Source organism: Mauremys mutica, chromosome 5 (genome assembly GCF_020497125.1).
Source record: "Mauremys mutica isolate MM-2020 ecotype Southern chromosome 5, ASM2049712v1, whole genome shotgun sequence".
NCBI classification, from domain to species: Eukaryota; Metazoa; Chordata; order Testudines; family Geoemydidae; genus Mauremys; species Mauremys mutica.
This window is the reverse complement of record NC_059076.1, coordinates 31,339,293-31,356,055: the sequence shown is the minus strand read 5'-3', so window position 1 is coordinate 31,356,055 and position 16,763 is coordinate 31,339,293. Positions and strand designations below refer to the sequence as shown.

The 16,763-nt window shown below is 38.4% G+C and overlaps 1 protein-coding gene across 8 annotated transcripts in view; it reads left to right on the top strand.

Moving 5' to 3' along the window:
* Positions 1-16,763, top strand: part of STPG2 (sperm tail PG-rich repeat containing 2) — a 397,910-nt gene that overhangs the window by 74,057 nt on the left and 307,090 nt on the right. For all 8 annotated transcript variants that reach the window (XM_045017500.1, XM_045017505.1, XM_045017503.1 and 5 more), the window contains 3 exons: positions 8,281-8,391; positions 13,994-14,153; positions 16,164-16,327. In XM_045017500.1, coding sequence (XP_044873435.1) covers positions 8,281-8,391; positions 13,994-14,153; positions 16,164-16,327 — 435 coding nt within the window. The remainder of the gene's footprint in view (positions 1-8,280; positions 8,392-13,993; positions 14,154-16,163; positions 16,328-16,763) is intronic.

Sequence of the window (16,763 nt, the reverse complement as noted above, 5' to 3'; positions counted from 1 at the left end):
TTGAAAAGTAAGCTCATTTCTAATGTAGTGGCAGGGTCATACACTTCTATGTTGTATCTAGATTCCCAAGAGGTCTCTGCTTGATGAAAAAAATGGAGATTTCTCAAGTTCTGTTAAGATGTCAAGGGGGGCAGCAAAGGAAGAAACAGTGCTGGGAGGTTGGTATCAGTCATAATCCTACATTATGTGAATACACAGATCGCTTAGGTAAGTATCAAATACTTATCAGAGGAAAGAATTTTCATTAGGTAAAGTTTCATAGAAAGGGTTTTATTTCAATCCTAAGGCCTTTTCACGCTGAATATTTATAATTTTAGAATGAAACTGACGAATTTGGCTATCATTTTTGTACAGACTGCAGCACTTTAGCATTATGAAATAAATTCAGAAGTTGCATTAGTAGTATAATTATAACATGTATTGATTCAACCTGCTGAAGATGAAATTCATTGGACTGAAGTAATACTTATGTGGGTATAATATCCGTATATATTATTTCTCTAGAGATTATTGAGCTCATAATATAATACTATTTTACTCATAGTAGCTTTTGATATGTGTAACTATATTATGATGGTTATTAAGGCATCTCATTAATAAATCAAAAACCCAGTAGACCAAATAAATCCCTCTCACTGAAAATCCTGTGGGAGTAGAAAAGTTATTGTGAACACTTTGGGATTGACTTTTGAGTCTGTTCTATCTGCTTTGCACCAGTCTGGCTGAATACTGCTGGAAACCTGGAGGATCCTCCCTGGCTGCGTCTTTAGCTGTACCATCTTTGATGAGGGAATCTCTGTGATGGCTTCTCAGAGTGCCCAGGACTAATGGTTACCTTGTTACCTCACTTTACTTTACTTTTGCTTAACTGAATGTCAGCTCCTGGACACCACCAGTCTATTAGCCACCCAAAAATTTTCCTCAGGGCTCTGCAAGCCTTTACTTTGCATTGAAGGTAACAGTAGGTATACCCCAGCCCGTGATCCCCTTTGGCAGAGTCCTCCTGAAGTATCCATCCCCTGTCACTGGACGCTCACAGAAGTTAACAGGTTTTCTGTCCCCAAGGAAACAGTAAACGCACAGCTTGACTGTTACAACTCAGCATCAGGTTCTCTATAACATCACAGCACTGAGATATAGTTATAGTGAAAACAATCATAAATTTGTTATCAAAGATAAAGATTTAAGATACTGAATAAGGATAATGGAAATAGAAATGGTTACATATAAAGCAAAAAGTATTACATGTTTTTTGTAGTCTAAATGTAACTTTAGCAGGCTAAAATCCTTGTCTAAAGTAGTTTCTCACCGCAAGCATTCTCCCAGCCTTAGCAGCCAAAATGGCTGGGATCACCTTTCATGAATGCAAAAAGCACTGTCCTTTTTGTGCTGTCATTGTTTTGTCCCCAGAGTTAGGCTAACCTCTGTGGTTCTTTTCTTGATGTGCTAGCTACAAGTTGTCTTCATGTACTTGTGTTAACTCCATATGAAAACAGGCTTCCATCATGTTGGCTTACAATGCTTAATCTACATAAGGTTTTATTAGACACCTCACATGATCCTTCCTGGATAAATATTATGAAAGTGATGTGCTAGGAATAGTGAGTTTGTCAGGCGTGATAGGAGTTGTGGTTACAGAACAGTGAATCCTTTGCCAGTTGGTACTGAGAAATTGTTACGGTCACAGTCTTTCTCAGCAGCGACAGTTTTAATGCCTTTGGAGATTTCAAAGTAACTAGATGAAGCACAGGATTCCTCAATAATGAAGGAGTCCTTGATGTCTTCCCTTGTTTTTAGAATACAGTAACTCCAGAGCCCGAGTCACATTTATTGCCAACGTTTCCTATTTTTCTATCATCTAAATCACCTCATTATGAAGGATCCGAGATTACTTGTAATGAAGGTTTCTCTTCATCAGCATAACAATAGGGGTCAGAATAGAAGCCTACTTGAGTTTTAAAATCTCCTTTGGCTATCCCATCAGCAGAAATATTTGCATGTTCTGGCTCTAATTCCCTTCAGCTCCAGCAGGGGGAATCCACCTAAGAACAGACCAAGTCAGAAAAAGAAAAGAATAATAGAAAAAGCAACACAAATGAGGCTTCTGAATTTAAAAGTTTAAATCCTAATGACTCTCCTAGGTATCCTCTGAGTTGGGTGAATGTGTCTCACCCATATGGTCCTCTACCTTGACTATGTTGGTCCCTATAGCTATGGTATCCGCAAGTTCCCCCACAAGTTTGGGACAAGTTATCCCACAATACACAGGACATATGTGTGTGATGAATTTGGACTATGTCTGTTCAATTTATGAATTCTGTGAGAGACTATAAACCTCATGTGTCTTTGTGAGGTTGAAAACTCCATTTTGAATGTGCAGCGTTTTGCCTTCTCTATGGTCTGTTTGCTTCCATGTTAGGTTGAAAATTCCAATGGCTAGTGGCAAAAGAATAACAATAGAATCATAGGACTGGAAGGGACCTCGAGAGATCATCTAATCCAGTCCCATGCCCTCATGGCAGGACTAAGTATTATCTAGACCGACCCTGACAGGTGTTTGTCTAACCCGCTCTTAAAAATCTCCTATGATGGAGATTCCAAAACCTCCAGGCAATTTCTTCTAGTGCTTAACCACCCCGACAGGAACTTTTTCCTAATGTCCAACCTAAATCACCCTTGCTGCAATTTAAGCCCACTGCTTCTTGTCCTATCCTCAGATGGTTAAGGAGAACAATTATTCTCCCTCTTCCTTCTAGCAACCTTTTATGTACTTGAAAACTGTTATCATGTCTCAGTCTTCTCTTCTCCAGACTAAACAAATCCAGTTTTTTTCAATCTTCCCTCATAGGTCATGTTTTCTAGGTCTTTAATTTTTTTTTTTTGCTCTTCTCTGGACGTTATCCAATTTGTCCACATCTTTCCTGAAATGTGGCACCCAGAACTGGACACAATACTCCAGCTGAGGCCTAATAAGTACAGAGTAGAGTGGAAGAATTACTTCTTGTGTCTTGCTTTCAGTGCTCCTGCTAATATATCCCAGAATGATATTTTCTTTTTTTTCAACAGTGTTACACTGTTGACTCCTACTTAGCTTGTGATCCACGATGACCCCCAGTTCCCTTTCTGCAGTACTCGTTCCTAGGCAGTCATGTCCCATTTTGTATGTGTGCAACTGATTGTTCCTTCTTAAGTGGAGTACTTTGCATTTGTCCTTATTGAATTTCATCCTATTTACTTCAGACCATTTCTCCAGTTTGTCCAGATCATTTTGAATTTTAATCCTATCCTCCAAAGAACTTGCAACCTCTCCCAGCTTCATATCGTCTGCAGACTTTATAAGTGTACTCTCTGTACTATTGTTTAAATAATTGATGAAGATATTGAACAGAACACAGAACTAATCCCTGTGGGACCCCACTCATTATGCCCTTCCAACATGACTGTAAACCATTGATAACTATTCTCTGGGAACGATTTTCCAACCAGTTATGCACCCTCCTTATAGTAGCTCCATCTAGGTTCTATTTCCCTAGTTTGTTTATGAGAAGGTCATGTGAGACAGTATCAAAAGTCTTACTAAAGTCAAGATATACCACTTCCACCGCTTCCCTCCCATTTGCACAGCTTGTTACCCTGTTAAACTGACTGGTTTGTAATTCCCTGGGTTGTCCTTATTTCCCTTTTTATAGATGGGTACTATATTTGTCCTTTTCCAATCCTCTGGAATAGTGGATAGTTGACTCTTAACTACCCAGTCATTGGACATTTCTTTACTCTAGGCAAAAGACTCGTCCCTCCCCAGAAGAACTGTTTTAATGGGAGGAAGTTGCCATGGCAAAAAGTCACCTGGTGGGTGCTGATGTGGGGAAACTGGAAAGGGTGTCATCTGACATAGCATACTGAAGGTTTTAAAAGGCGGAGTCTGGTCTGCTGGGTGGCCATTTTCTCCAGCCCAGGAGGGAGAGGTCATCCAGCATGCAGTACTTTTGGGGCTCCAGCCCACTTTCCTGTACCCAGATGGTCCCAGGGACTCAGACTCCAGCTTAAAAAATTCTTGGAGTGGTGAGGAACCTGAGGCAGGGCCATGTGTTTAGTGTTTGTTTTGTGTGATTTGTACTCATCTGTGCTTTATATGAATATATATAAAAGAGCATAAAGATGTTAGACTGGGAAAAGTGTGTGTATGTTGGCTGTTTCAAAACTAGTGCATGCCTCTGTGAGAGTTAAACTATAAGCAAGAAGCTTCACACCTTTAGGTGGAGTTCTGGAAAAGGGGTGCATTCAAGTACTGGTGAGTCTAAAGGGTCAATGCCATGCAGAGGGGCCAGGCAGCTAAACAGTGGGTTCCAGTGCTTGGAGGAGGGTGCCAGATGGCAGATCTGTGTCTGGAGAGTGTGCTTACAGACCCTGAGCTTGAGACAGTGGTTAAACTCTATGCAGGCTCCAGGAGCTTGAAACACCTTGAGGATCCAGAGCACAAAATCTTGGATTCCCCTCTCAGAGCAGTCCTGATGGGTGTCCAAGAAGGGGTGCTTGCTTGGATCTGTGACAACATGTACGTCATTTAATTCAAGTTCTCGAGTGTTGCATCATTCTCCTACTCAAATGATGGCATCAGTAGAACAACAGAATTATAGTGATGAGGAGGTGTTCATCCACCAGAAAGCTTCCTTTGGTCCTCCGCATTCTTCTTCATATGACAAAACTATCTTATACACGGTGCCTGCAACAATAGATGATTTAAAAACCTTTCCAGAATTATTGAGGCATGTAGCAGAAACATTGGAAGTCCCACTAGAAATTGTACAGGAAAAGTCATACAAATTATTTGATATTTTCCAACTAGCATCTCAAAATATAATTTCCCTCCCTGTAAATGAAGGAAACTTAGGCAAAAAATCTTTGGGCTATCTCTGCCTCAGTTTGAATGACTTCAGAATGTGCTGTTCAGAGATATCAAGTACTGTCCAAAGGTTATGAGTATTTTTATACTCATCCTCCAACTTCATGGGTCATTAGTGCTGCAAATGGAAAGTCAAAAAGTTGGGAAAGTCAACTACCAAAAAAAAAAGAACCAAAGAGTCTAGACACTTTTTTGGGAAAAAAGTTTATTCATCAGCTTACTTATAGGTTAGGATATCTATCAACCTGTACTATCTAAATATTATTTACAGTGGGACTGACTGTCTGACTTTAGGGACAAGTTATCTATGAGTTCAAAACACTTTTGTGTGGTTGGTTTTGAGGATGTGGATTCCTTTCAGATGTATTTATTCCTTTTGCTTTCATTCTCTTCCATGTCCCATCACATAATATGATACAATGTCACTTGCCCATGTGATATCAACATGAATGACAACATATAACTATCAGGACTGGTAAGCTTCCCCATCTGTTTTAATCCTTAGAAGGGTTAGAGCTTCTTCAGAAGTGAAAGGTGGAAGAAGGCATTTTGTCACTGACCTAACCATTTAAACTAAAGACCTGAAGACTTCACACCACATTGATGAGCAGTGGATGTTCAGTGGATTGAGAGAATGATGTCTCAGCTATTTCTTGAAAACTTTTCTGATCAGCATTGTTTCAGTCTTGCCCAGGTTGAGTTTAAGCCAGTTGTCCTTTACCTAGGAGACAAATGCAAAATTAAGACACTGTGACACCTCGTATTGGTTTCACCTGTGGAAAAGAAGATATATAAGTCGGTATAATGAAAGTATTATTGACAGCATGATGAACTACAGGACACACTAGATGCTGCAATTCTGCCATGAACCTGATGATCAGTGTTCCCTCTAATTTTTTCTACCCAGGTGCAGAATGAATTTTGTTATGTGCACCAATATGGAGGTGATGTGTGACACACAACCTTCATATCGGTGCACATAACAAAATACATGTGGTGGGGGTGGGGCTGAGGGGTTCGGAATGTGGGAGGGGACTCAGGGCTGGGGTAGAGAGTTGGGGTGCAGGGGTGTGAGGACTCTGGATGGGGGTGCAGGCTGGGAGTGGGGCCATGGATGAGTTTCAATTATGTCCGCCACTGAAACTGGCCAGACTTATTAACTCCAGTGTATATGCGTCACTAATACTACTTACAGTAGATGAAGTGTGTGTATTTAGGTCTTCTGGAAACTGGCACAAGCTACAAGAAACTTAATTGAATATTTACATATACATGAGTTTGCTGTTTGTTTTAAAAGTGTCCTGTCTTGTTACACCTCTGTGTATGTTTCTTACACATTCATCCCAGAAATGGAAAATATTCTGATGAAACCTGTATAAAATATTAAGTACTCCATTTCAAGACAAATGATTCTACGAGACAGATCATATTGTAATAATATCACTTCAGTGACTAGGTAAAAGTAAGAGAATGGTAACTAAAATCTGTCAAGCTTTTTAAATAATAATTCTAGCTTTTTTTAGCAAACTACTCAGAACAAAATAAATTCCTGCCTGCTGCAATGAATGTTGTACTTACTACAGATTTTTTTTAATTTAAAAAATATATTAAATTAAATTAAATTCATTTTTGTAGCATAAACAAACTTTGCTAGCCAGATGTTAGGGAAAATTCATAATATAGAAATATGTCATTGTTTATTAAATGAATCACATTTTTCTATATTTTATCACAATACTCAGTTGTATGTACAAACGTCACTTTATCCATTTATAGTATTTTACAATAGCATCCTGTCATGAGATTTCTTATTAGCTGCTGAAAGTTCTGTCTTTCTACCCAATCCTGTACCACTTAGTCAGGCAAAATATCCAGTGATTTAAATTGATGCTTTCCTGAGTAAGTTGAATCACATCTAGGTATTAGATACAACTGCATAGTTTGGGGGCTCGTTGTCCAATTTACCATCCATCAAACAACATCTATGAAATTACAAACAAATAAGTAATAGTTCTCTGGTGCTACTATAATAGCATAAGATAATTTTCTCATGACAGAGGTTGGCTGCATATTTGTGCTTATGTTCCCATAGAGGGCTATCTTTTGTTGGGGAGGGGAGTGCTGCCTTTTCCTTTTTGCAAACAGTGTAACACAGAATCAGCATGATGTGCTGGCTATCTCCTCAGCAGTAGTGTTGCTGCTGATGCTTGGGAATATTCTCTGTAAATGCAGTACATTTTTCTGATTTTTAAAAAAAAAAAAAGATAAATATAGCAAAAATATAGCAAAAATTCCTGTGGCACCTTATAGACTAATAGACGTATTGCAGCATGAGCTTTCGTAGTGAATACCCACTTCGTCAGATTTTTCCTGAACCTTATAAGTTTACATTAAAAGCAATGCTCTTTTCCCCAGCATCTGGTTTGCTAACATATGTTAGGGCAACTGGTGCAACATTTTTCTAATGAAGTGTTTATTGTCACTGTTTAATTTTCTGCTTTGAATCATTTATAATCCAAAGCACAATGTCCTTTTCATTTCTGTAATTGATCAATTTCAGAGTTATTTTTCTATCTTCTTTAGCCATGTAATATTTTTGTACCATGTTTAGTTGATTTAAAGCTTCTTACATTTAATTAGTTCTTGTTTGTCCCTATAGAGCAGTCCTGCTTCCTTTTATTAGAAATTCAGAATGTATTGTGACTCTTGAGTTAACTAAAATTTATGTTGTAATTATGTAAATGAATATTGCAGATGCAAAATCTTTTCTATATTGTAAAATGGAAGACACACATAGAGCTAGACAATGAATCATTAGTAATTGGTCACTAAAAGGACTACCTACATCTAGCGTACACTCATTAAGTACACGCAGTCTTGTGCAAAAAGAGCAATATTTTCTTTTATTAAACAGATTATATTAAGTATCAAATAGTTAAATTAAATAATTAAATGGGAAAAAAACTTTACAAAGAAAACTTTGATTCATAAATATGCCAGAAAAATCCCTCTAAATGGAAAAAGAATAAAATCACAAAATATTAAATATTTTATATTTTCTACAGTATTTAAATATGCTGTGTACTGCTTGTGGATGAAGTACTGAGCTCTGTCAGTAGAGGGCAGCAAAGTTGCAGGGGATCTTTTTTTTGAGATCTTGGAAACTGTCACAAGATTTTTGCTTGTTTTCTTTATTAGCTGTTTAACATTTGCTTTAGGTTTGTCTTTTAATTAAGTGTTCATAATTTCATAGTGAGTGGTCACTTTTAACCCAGTGAGTTTGGTTCAGATATTTAATTAGTTGTCCCCTGGCCTGAAGTGTACTTGTGGGCACTTCTCTAATGGGTGTTAAGTGTTTCTCTTTTTATGTTCTTCAGGGTGTTCCAGGACCTGGACAATATGAAATAAAAAGTCAGTTTCAGAAGGTGGAGAATATAGCACAGAATGGAAATGAAGTTCCACGTGCTCCTTTTCTTTCACAGTCCAAAGTAAGTGGCAGTAGAGTATTTTTCTTTCTTCTGTACTTTCTTGGTCATAGTTGCCTGAAAAAATAATTAACTGCATAATCCGCAGGAGATTATAATTGTACTGTGAGCCATGATTAGTAAATGATTTTTTCTTTCTCTGTGTTGTATTTTGATCTGTGTGCGCGTGTATATGTATGTATAGAAAGATATGTAGAATTGTATGTGTGTGAGTATACATATCTATCCTATAGATAGATATGCATATATATTTAGGGATGTGTATGAGTGTATAATGTATGCATATATATAAAAATAAACATATGCATACATGAACCCACTTCATTTTGTACACATTTCCAAATAAAATATGAATGAGGCTCCATCTGCACTTTCACAGACAGTAAATACCTTTCAAATTACACCCGTTAATCAGATTTGTCCTATGTGAATATAACACTGGGATGTGGTGAATGAAAATTTCTTGTGGCTGTGTAAAATCAGTGCACATGTACAAACATTGTTTTTAAAAATTCTTCTAACTGCCAAATTCAAATGTGTTTTCACAGAACTATTGAAAGGTACATGTATAATCTGATATATTTGTGCCAAATCTGAAGTTTCCATCCCTTTCTTTGAGATGTTAAAAATAGTTGCAGATTTATTTTTATAATAGTAAATATTTTCAATCTCTTCATTCTCTAAAATAGCTGAAGAATTCTTGCTTAGACTTTCCACAATATTTATTTTTGAGGAGAAACTAAACCTGGACATTTTCAGTACCAGAAATGGAACTTTGAAAAAGTTTTTAAAAACTGGAAAAGGCCTTGTAGAGTAGAAATCCTAAGGCAGCCACAGGCTATGAGCACCACCCGCAATACAAAATAACAAACAGCCAATTTATGAAACAAGGATCTGATGCCATCTCAGTGTTCTAACATCTATACAGACTATGTGATATTTGTTTCCATACTTTATGATATCATCAAAATCCCTTGATGGAGTTACAATAATCCTTCTATTCACAGCTGCCTCTATGTATAAAGAATATATGTAGAATAATTTAATATAACCATAATCCCACTGCTAATTAAGAATTCGCAGCTACTAGCACGTCAGGGGCTATATTTCATGACTATGTGGTCATCTACAAAATTTCAGATCTTTGGAATATGACTCTTAAAATTTAAGGAAAAACTCAGAGCTAATACAAAACGTACAGTATGCATAAGACCTCTGCTGAATAACTGACTGAGTTAGCTCTTAAATCACAATCTACCACCCATCCCACAAACCCTCAGCTGTCAATTGCTGAGGAAAAGAAAGATTATTACACTGTACCGAGAATAAATGAGGTAGCTATGAATTATGACACTCTGCTTTCATTGAGAGGTTCTGGTGACATCATAAATTGTAAGAGTGAAACTTTGATATGGTGTTACACTTTGAATTTGCAGACTATATCTTCTGATGATTTTTTATCATATTTAATGTATGGTCATGGTTTTTCTTTAATTTCCTTTCCTTCTCTCTTTTCCTGTCATCCCTTTCATTCACTATCTTCTCCTTCCATTCATATTTACTTCCTTCCTCAAACAACATCTTATGCAAGCCACAGTTGGTCTATTCCATGCATGGCATACATCTAATTTTTATTTTTACTCACCAAAAATGTTGTCAGGTGTCCCAAAAGACAGAGGAATCTAAATAAATTCTCCATCCATTTAGTTTAAACAACTTCATGGAAATTCTCTTAGGAAGGCTGCTAGAGTGACTTAATTCAGCATCAAGAATTTACTTAAAATCATTGCTATATGAGAGCAAAGATTCAAGGGGTGTGTGTCTTCAGAATCTTTATAAGTAGGTATAACTTTATTCAGTTTTCCTGTTTCATTTTTTGTGTTCCATCAAATATATGAACTAGAAATTACATTTATTAAACTCATGTAGAAAATAATCTTGTATAGTTCTGCACGTTTGTTTTTGAAGATTGTTAAACGTTTGCTATTACAAGAGGAACATTTATAATATTTTGTATATTTTAGAGAGAATTTTTCAGTGGTGTGCTTATACCAAAATTTGCCATCTTGGATGCCTAAATTTAGGTGCCAAGCCATATTTAGGCACCTAAAGAGACTGCCTGATTTTCAGAGGTGTTGAGCACAATTAGCTCTTGAATAATCAGTGGTTTACAATGGTGAAAAGTGCTCTGAAAAGTAGGTCATTTTTTTATTTAGATGACAAAATATGGATTTGGGTGCCTAACTTTAGGAACCCATGGTTGAACATTTGTTGTTCTTCGTGTAGTGTCCCTATGGGTGCTCCAGTGTTGGTGTGATAGTGCCTTCTGTGCCTGGGAGATCTTCAGTAGCAGTGCCAGTTGGGCTGCACATGCGCTTCTCCCTATCTTGTGCCATGAGTGGCATCTATATAGTGTTGTGTGGTCCAAATGTCTTCACTTCCTTCTCAACCACCTTTGATCTGGGACAGAATCCTGAGCAGAGCCCTTCAACCATCCCATGTCTTCAGTAATAGCAATAATAGTAGTGTTTCCATTATAGTTAATTGTAGATACCAGCTGTTTCCTTAATTTTCTTCCCCCTAAAAAACAAAAACCCTGTTGCCCTTTTCTCCCTATTACTCTTTAGCTTAGAGTAAATTTCCTTTTTTCTATGCTCTTCCTGATTGGGAAGCTCTCCCTGCACGAGTTATGCCTGGATCTCCTGGATTTAAGAGATGCCTCTTTTGCCGTGAGGCCATCCCCATGACTGATGGTCACTCACAGTGCATATGCTGCCTCAGTGAGGGACATGTCTCTCAGAAGTGTACCCAATTCCTCAACTTGAAAGCCTGGTACAGAAAGAACTGTGAACTGAGGCTAAAATTTCTACTCATGGAGAGCTCTGTGCAACCAGCCTCAGACTTTGGCCCCGATATCTCTCCTATGTGGTGCTCACCATTAGCGCAGTCATCAGTCGACCCAACAGCACTCTACTTCCAAACTGAGGACGTTCTTGAGTGAGGAGGAAGAGGAGGAAGAAGAGGAGTACTCCACTGCACGCAGTCCTCCATCATATCAAGAGCAGACACACACAGAGAACCATCCTCTCATCTCCGATACCCAATGATCAGAACTGAACCAGGTCCCTGATATGGACCCCCATGGATGCAAGCCCATATGCCAGTTCTTCCACATTGGCCCTATTGGGAACCAGGGGCTGCATATAGGGCAAACTTTTCCAAATTGCCCATGGAGCTGAAGCAGACACAAAGATGATCTCTGTCTTCTTCAGTCTCTAGATCACCTGTCATTGAACAATAAATCCACCCCAAGATAGATGGTCATTCCATATTTACCCACCCATCACAAAAAGATTCTTCAAGGGCCTTCAGAACCTTTACCTTCAAATATGTGACCCCTACCCTGGGATACCAGCCTAGTTCTGTACTGTCTCACAGGCCCTCTAGTTGAGCTCATGGGAACGTGCTCCTACACCCATCTATCCATGAAGACAGCATTTCTCATCACCATCACATCCGCCGGAGAGGTAGTAGAGATAGGTGCTCTCATGGCACACCCTCTGTTCACAGTCTTTCAAAAAGACAAGGTCATGTTATGACCACACCCAAAATTCTTACCCAAGATGCCATCCTCTTTTCACCTAAACCAACCTTTCCACCTTCCTTCTTTCTTCCCAAAGCCACATGGCAACCAACATGAAGCCATGCTGCCCACATTGGATGTCAGATGAGCATTAACCTTTCACATTGACAGAACCAAATCTTTCAGACAATCGGCACACTTATTCCTTTCCATTGTAGAGAGATCAAAGATCATATCCAAATAATGTCTCTCTAAATGGATCTTGGAGTTCCTCTGCCTTTGCTACCAATGACGCAAACTGCAACCCCCACCTGGAACTTGAACACATTCCGCTTGCTCACTGTCCACCTTGATTGCTTTTCTGAGCAACGTGCCAGTTACTGACATTTGCCAAGCAGCCACCTGGGCACTTACAGACTTTTTTTAGCCAACACTATGCAATTACCCATGTCACTGCGAAGCCCTGGCCTTCCATCTATGGGCACTCATCTACAGTCATCTATAGTGGAGCACCCATAGGGACACTGCTTGAAGAAAAAAAGATGTGTGTTCTTATGCGTGCTCCACTCCCCACCCTCCTCCTCTTTGCTTTGGAGTTTAAAGATAGACTCTGTGGTAGAGAAGGAACTGAGGGCAGTTGGACTGCACAGTGCTATACGGACACCGCTCATGGTGTGAGATGGGGAGGAGCCCATGTGCAGCCCAGTGGGCACTGCTAGAGAAGATCTCTGATCCCAGGCGCAGGAGGTGCTACCGCATCTACAGGGGAGCACCCATAAGGGGACACGTCTTGAAGAACCTCCGTTACTGCATAGGGTAAATAACCACCTGTTCCTTATGATTTTAATTACAGTAGTTAGAATTGTGGTTAGGATTTTCAAAAACTCGTAAGTGACTTAGGAGCATATTGACTTTCAGTGGGACTTGTGCATCTAAGGGCACTTCATGCTTTTCATTGAACTGTAGCAGTGTCCACCCGTATCATTGCTTCAGGGCAAGTTGGAGTGTTGTAGATTCACATCCTGACTTGCAGCATAGTAATTTGTCATGTGGACAAGCCCTAAGTCACTTAGGCCCTTTTGAAAATTCATCCCTGCGTGTCTAAATTCCTGCACATTGAAGTTTACTTCACACTTTCATTTCAAGTTAGTTGTGAATTAGCTGATGGGGTTTTTTTTGGGAGGGAGCATAGAGAAAAATGGGGTAATCCCTTGGCTCAGTCATCAAATTTGATTTAATCTCTCCAAGATAAATCAATTGACCACCACTATTTGTAGATGTTTTGGATGAGAACATAAAAGCAATCCCCTATATCTTCTGTGTGGACAGTTAATATCTCCTCATATAGGATTATGAGACTATTATGATGTACTTGCACAGAAATTTGGCCTCTTCTTCCCCATTATGTTTGTGTTGTGTATTTACTGGCTACTAATATGGCTGTACTTATGTGCGTGTATGAAGTAATTCATATTAGATCTGTATATCTATCCTCATGTGCGTGTATAAAGTAATTCAAATTAGTTACATATCTATCTATCTATCTATAACTATATAATTTGAATTACTTCATACACACACACAAGTACAGCCATATTAGTGTGTGTGTGTGTGTGTATGTATATATGTATTGTACAGACAATGATGATAAAAGTTGTATATGAGGAGTCTGATTTTCGAAGTTGGGCATGTGTTTTTACCTGGACCTATAACATTTGTGCATGTGCAGACTGAGTACATATCTGTGCAAACTGTCAGATATCTAAGTGACTGTGGCTATACAGAAGCTGAATATTGGTAAACATACAAGTGACATTTGCACTTGTTCCCTTCTTTGAAAATCAGGTCCTATATGTCCAGATAGATTCAAGATATTAGTTACTACATATAAATTATCTTCACTTCATTAAGAAAGAAATGAGACCCTATATGTTGCTATACTGATGTAAGCACTTTCTGTCCATATAGTTTCTAAATGTGTTGCAGGTTGTCATTGGCATATTTTTTCCTGTGCTTCTCTAGAGGTTTGTACATGTGAAATCAATCACCCCAGCTCCTGGTACATATAATGAACCACGCTCAGCTCTTGAATCCTTGAATAAAACATCAGGAATGAAAAAGATCCCATTTGGTCAAACTACAGTTCGGTTCACTCAAGACTCCAGGCTAGAAAAAACACCAGGTTTGCAATTAATCCAAGTACTGTCGGCATTCAGTTTACATGACCCGATATTAGGCAGATTGATATTCAAGGAAGTTAGCAATTAATCTTAAAAAGTATTATTAAAATACAGTAGGCATTTGGGCAAAATACACATATCAAACAGCAGTCTTATTTATACTGAAATCTGGAAGGAGCCCAAAGGGAAACAAATGTAGTCTTCTATTCAAGATTTTGTTAGCTTGGTGTTTCCAGGTAATTTTATACTGTTAGTTCAAAGTGATAAATGTAGGCAATATTATTTGCACCTGTTGGGTTTACTGATCTTATAGAAATCCTAGCTAAAATAAACAGAATATGAATTGCATTTGTGGGGAGTGTTTTTTTTTTATTTGTGCTTTTATTTAATAAGGATTCTCTGTGCGAAGTGTAGACTCTGTAGATTTTTCATAGCAGCAGAATACCCAACATCCACTATCTTAACATGGAGAGTGTGGTTCTGCCTGATGTTATATAGTATATAGTAATTTAACAACTGCCAATGAGGTTTTTGTTCCTTACTTCCTGCCTGGTAAGGACATAGCCAGGTAAAACTATTTATCCCGCTGATGCACTCCTCACTGCAGGGCCCTAGAAGAAGAAATGCTTTAATTAGAGTATCACAAAGTCCATATTCAGGGCAAATGTTATCTACTGATGACAGACGCTTTAGGGGTCTGTCTTTTGTTTATAGCCCTCTTCCCCAACACTTTGGTGAATCCTTCTGTGTGCATCCAGATGGGTTTTAGATTGTTTTCTTTTTAGAAGGGTGAGAGAGAGAGAGAGAGAAAAAAAGGGAAAATAACTTAAAGTTCACCATTATGGACATAACATCCTTCAATGTCTCTTAAACCCCTTACTGTGTTGAAAAAGCATCTCTTGAAAATATTACTTTCCAATATATGGTTCCACTCCCAATTCTCTCCCTCTTCTATCCCCCTCACTGTGGAATATTTTGGGAGGTGAGTGATTACTACGCTGAATGTGTGACAGTCATATGTGCTGTCTGTTGATACAGGTCACTGTAAATGTTTTTTTTGCAAAACTGAGTGCAAATCTGATGAAGTTATGATATATATTAATTTTGGACTTTGTTGGAGATGGAAGTAAAGCCTTATGGAGCATTAGAGTGCATTATCAATAGCATTGTAGTCAGTATGAAAATGGAAAGGAATGCACATGTCATTCCCCTTAACTTCTTATTTCCATGTTTTTAAGGTTTTGGGTGGATGTGGTGTGTTCTGCTGCAGCTTTAACTGTCACTAAACATATTTTTTTGTTTTCTAATATCTAATGACATTCCTGTATGTGTCACATTCCCTAGGTGTTTACTGAGGGTACAACTCTCCCTTTTGCAATGTTCTATTTTGAGGACTTAAGTGGTGTATATGCCTTGTCTAGGCCCTTTGCCCGTGGATGAGTTTCACCTCATGTTCTGTTCTGCCACCCTTACTCATGTTGAGTAGGCCGTTTTTCTTTCAATAGTCCCACTTATTAAACTGCTGTCCCATTCTTCACTAAATCAACAATACTGCAATACCAGTGCTGCCTGTCCTGGGTAACTGCTGTCATGTCCAGTGGGCTACTTGCAGAGTAAGAGACTACTCAGTCTGTGTAAGGGTGGTTGAACAGGACTTTAAACTGACACTGCTAGTATTGAGGTAGTTATTTAGTTATCCAAGGCAAAATAGGAAAGCCTTTAAGAATGATTACTGTATATATTACTGAAATATAATTAGTCATTTTGCACATCAAAATCCTTCAGACCATAGGGTCCATACGTTTGTATAACTGGCAGATAACTTCACAGATGTGGGTCAGTAAATGTATGGCATCCCTGTGCTTTTATTGATTGAGACAATTTCATTACAGTATGAAAACACAACAATTTTTAAATGAATATTAAAAGATAATGTATTTCTAAATGACTATTTATGATAAAAAAAATCAAAACTATGATGGTGGCTCATAACTCTACTGTGACTTTTTCAGGTCCAGCTTTCTATAATATTCTCAACTATAGTATTGAAAGAGAGAATTTTAAAAAAGCTTACTTGGAGAGTACAAAGAAAGGAGCATTTGGATCTTCAGCACCTCGACCTCTATATGTTTTTAAGAGGGGAGCTTTCTGTACTCCTGGACCAGCTGATTATCAGGTAACTTGAAGCTATTAACTTTTTTAAATCAGTAAAGAGAGGTTCTTGGGGACTTGGTCTGTCAGTATAAAATGCCTCGGGATTTTGGAAATGTTTCATTAATATTTTTTAGAAATAAAATGTATATTCTTAAAAACGTTATCCCTTCTGGCCTTCAACTCTATGACCAGGACATCTAGTGTGATCTTTTGTATGTTGTAGGCCATTGACACCACCAAGCACCTGCACGCAAACCCAATGGAACTGAGGCCAAAGTAAACACAGGAGGTTAGATTATTATGTACCACGGGTAGTGAATAGGAGGCACCAACGTGCACCAGTGCTTGAGGTCCCTGCAATTAGGGAAATGATTAAATAAGATATACCCAGATGTGTGGCAAGTGACCTGCACCCACACATTGCAGAGGAAGGCAATCCACCCCGTGCTCCAAGGTCA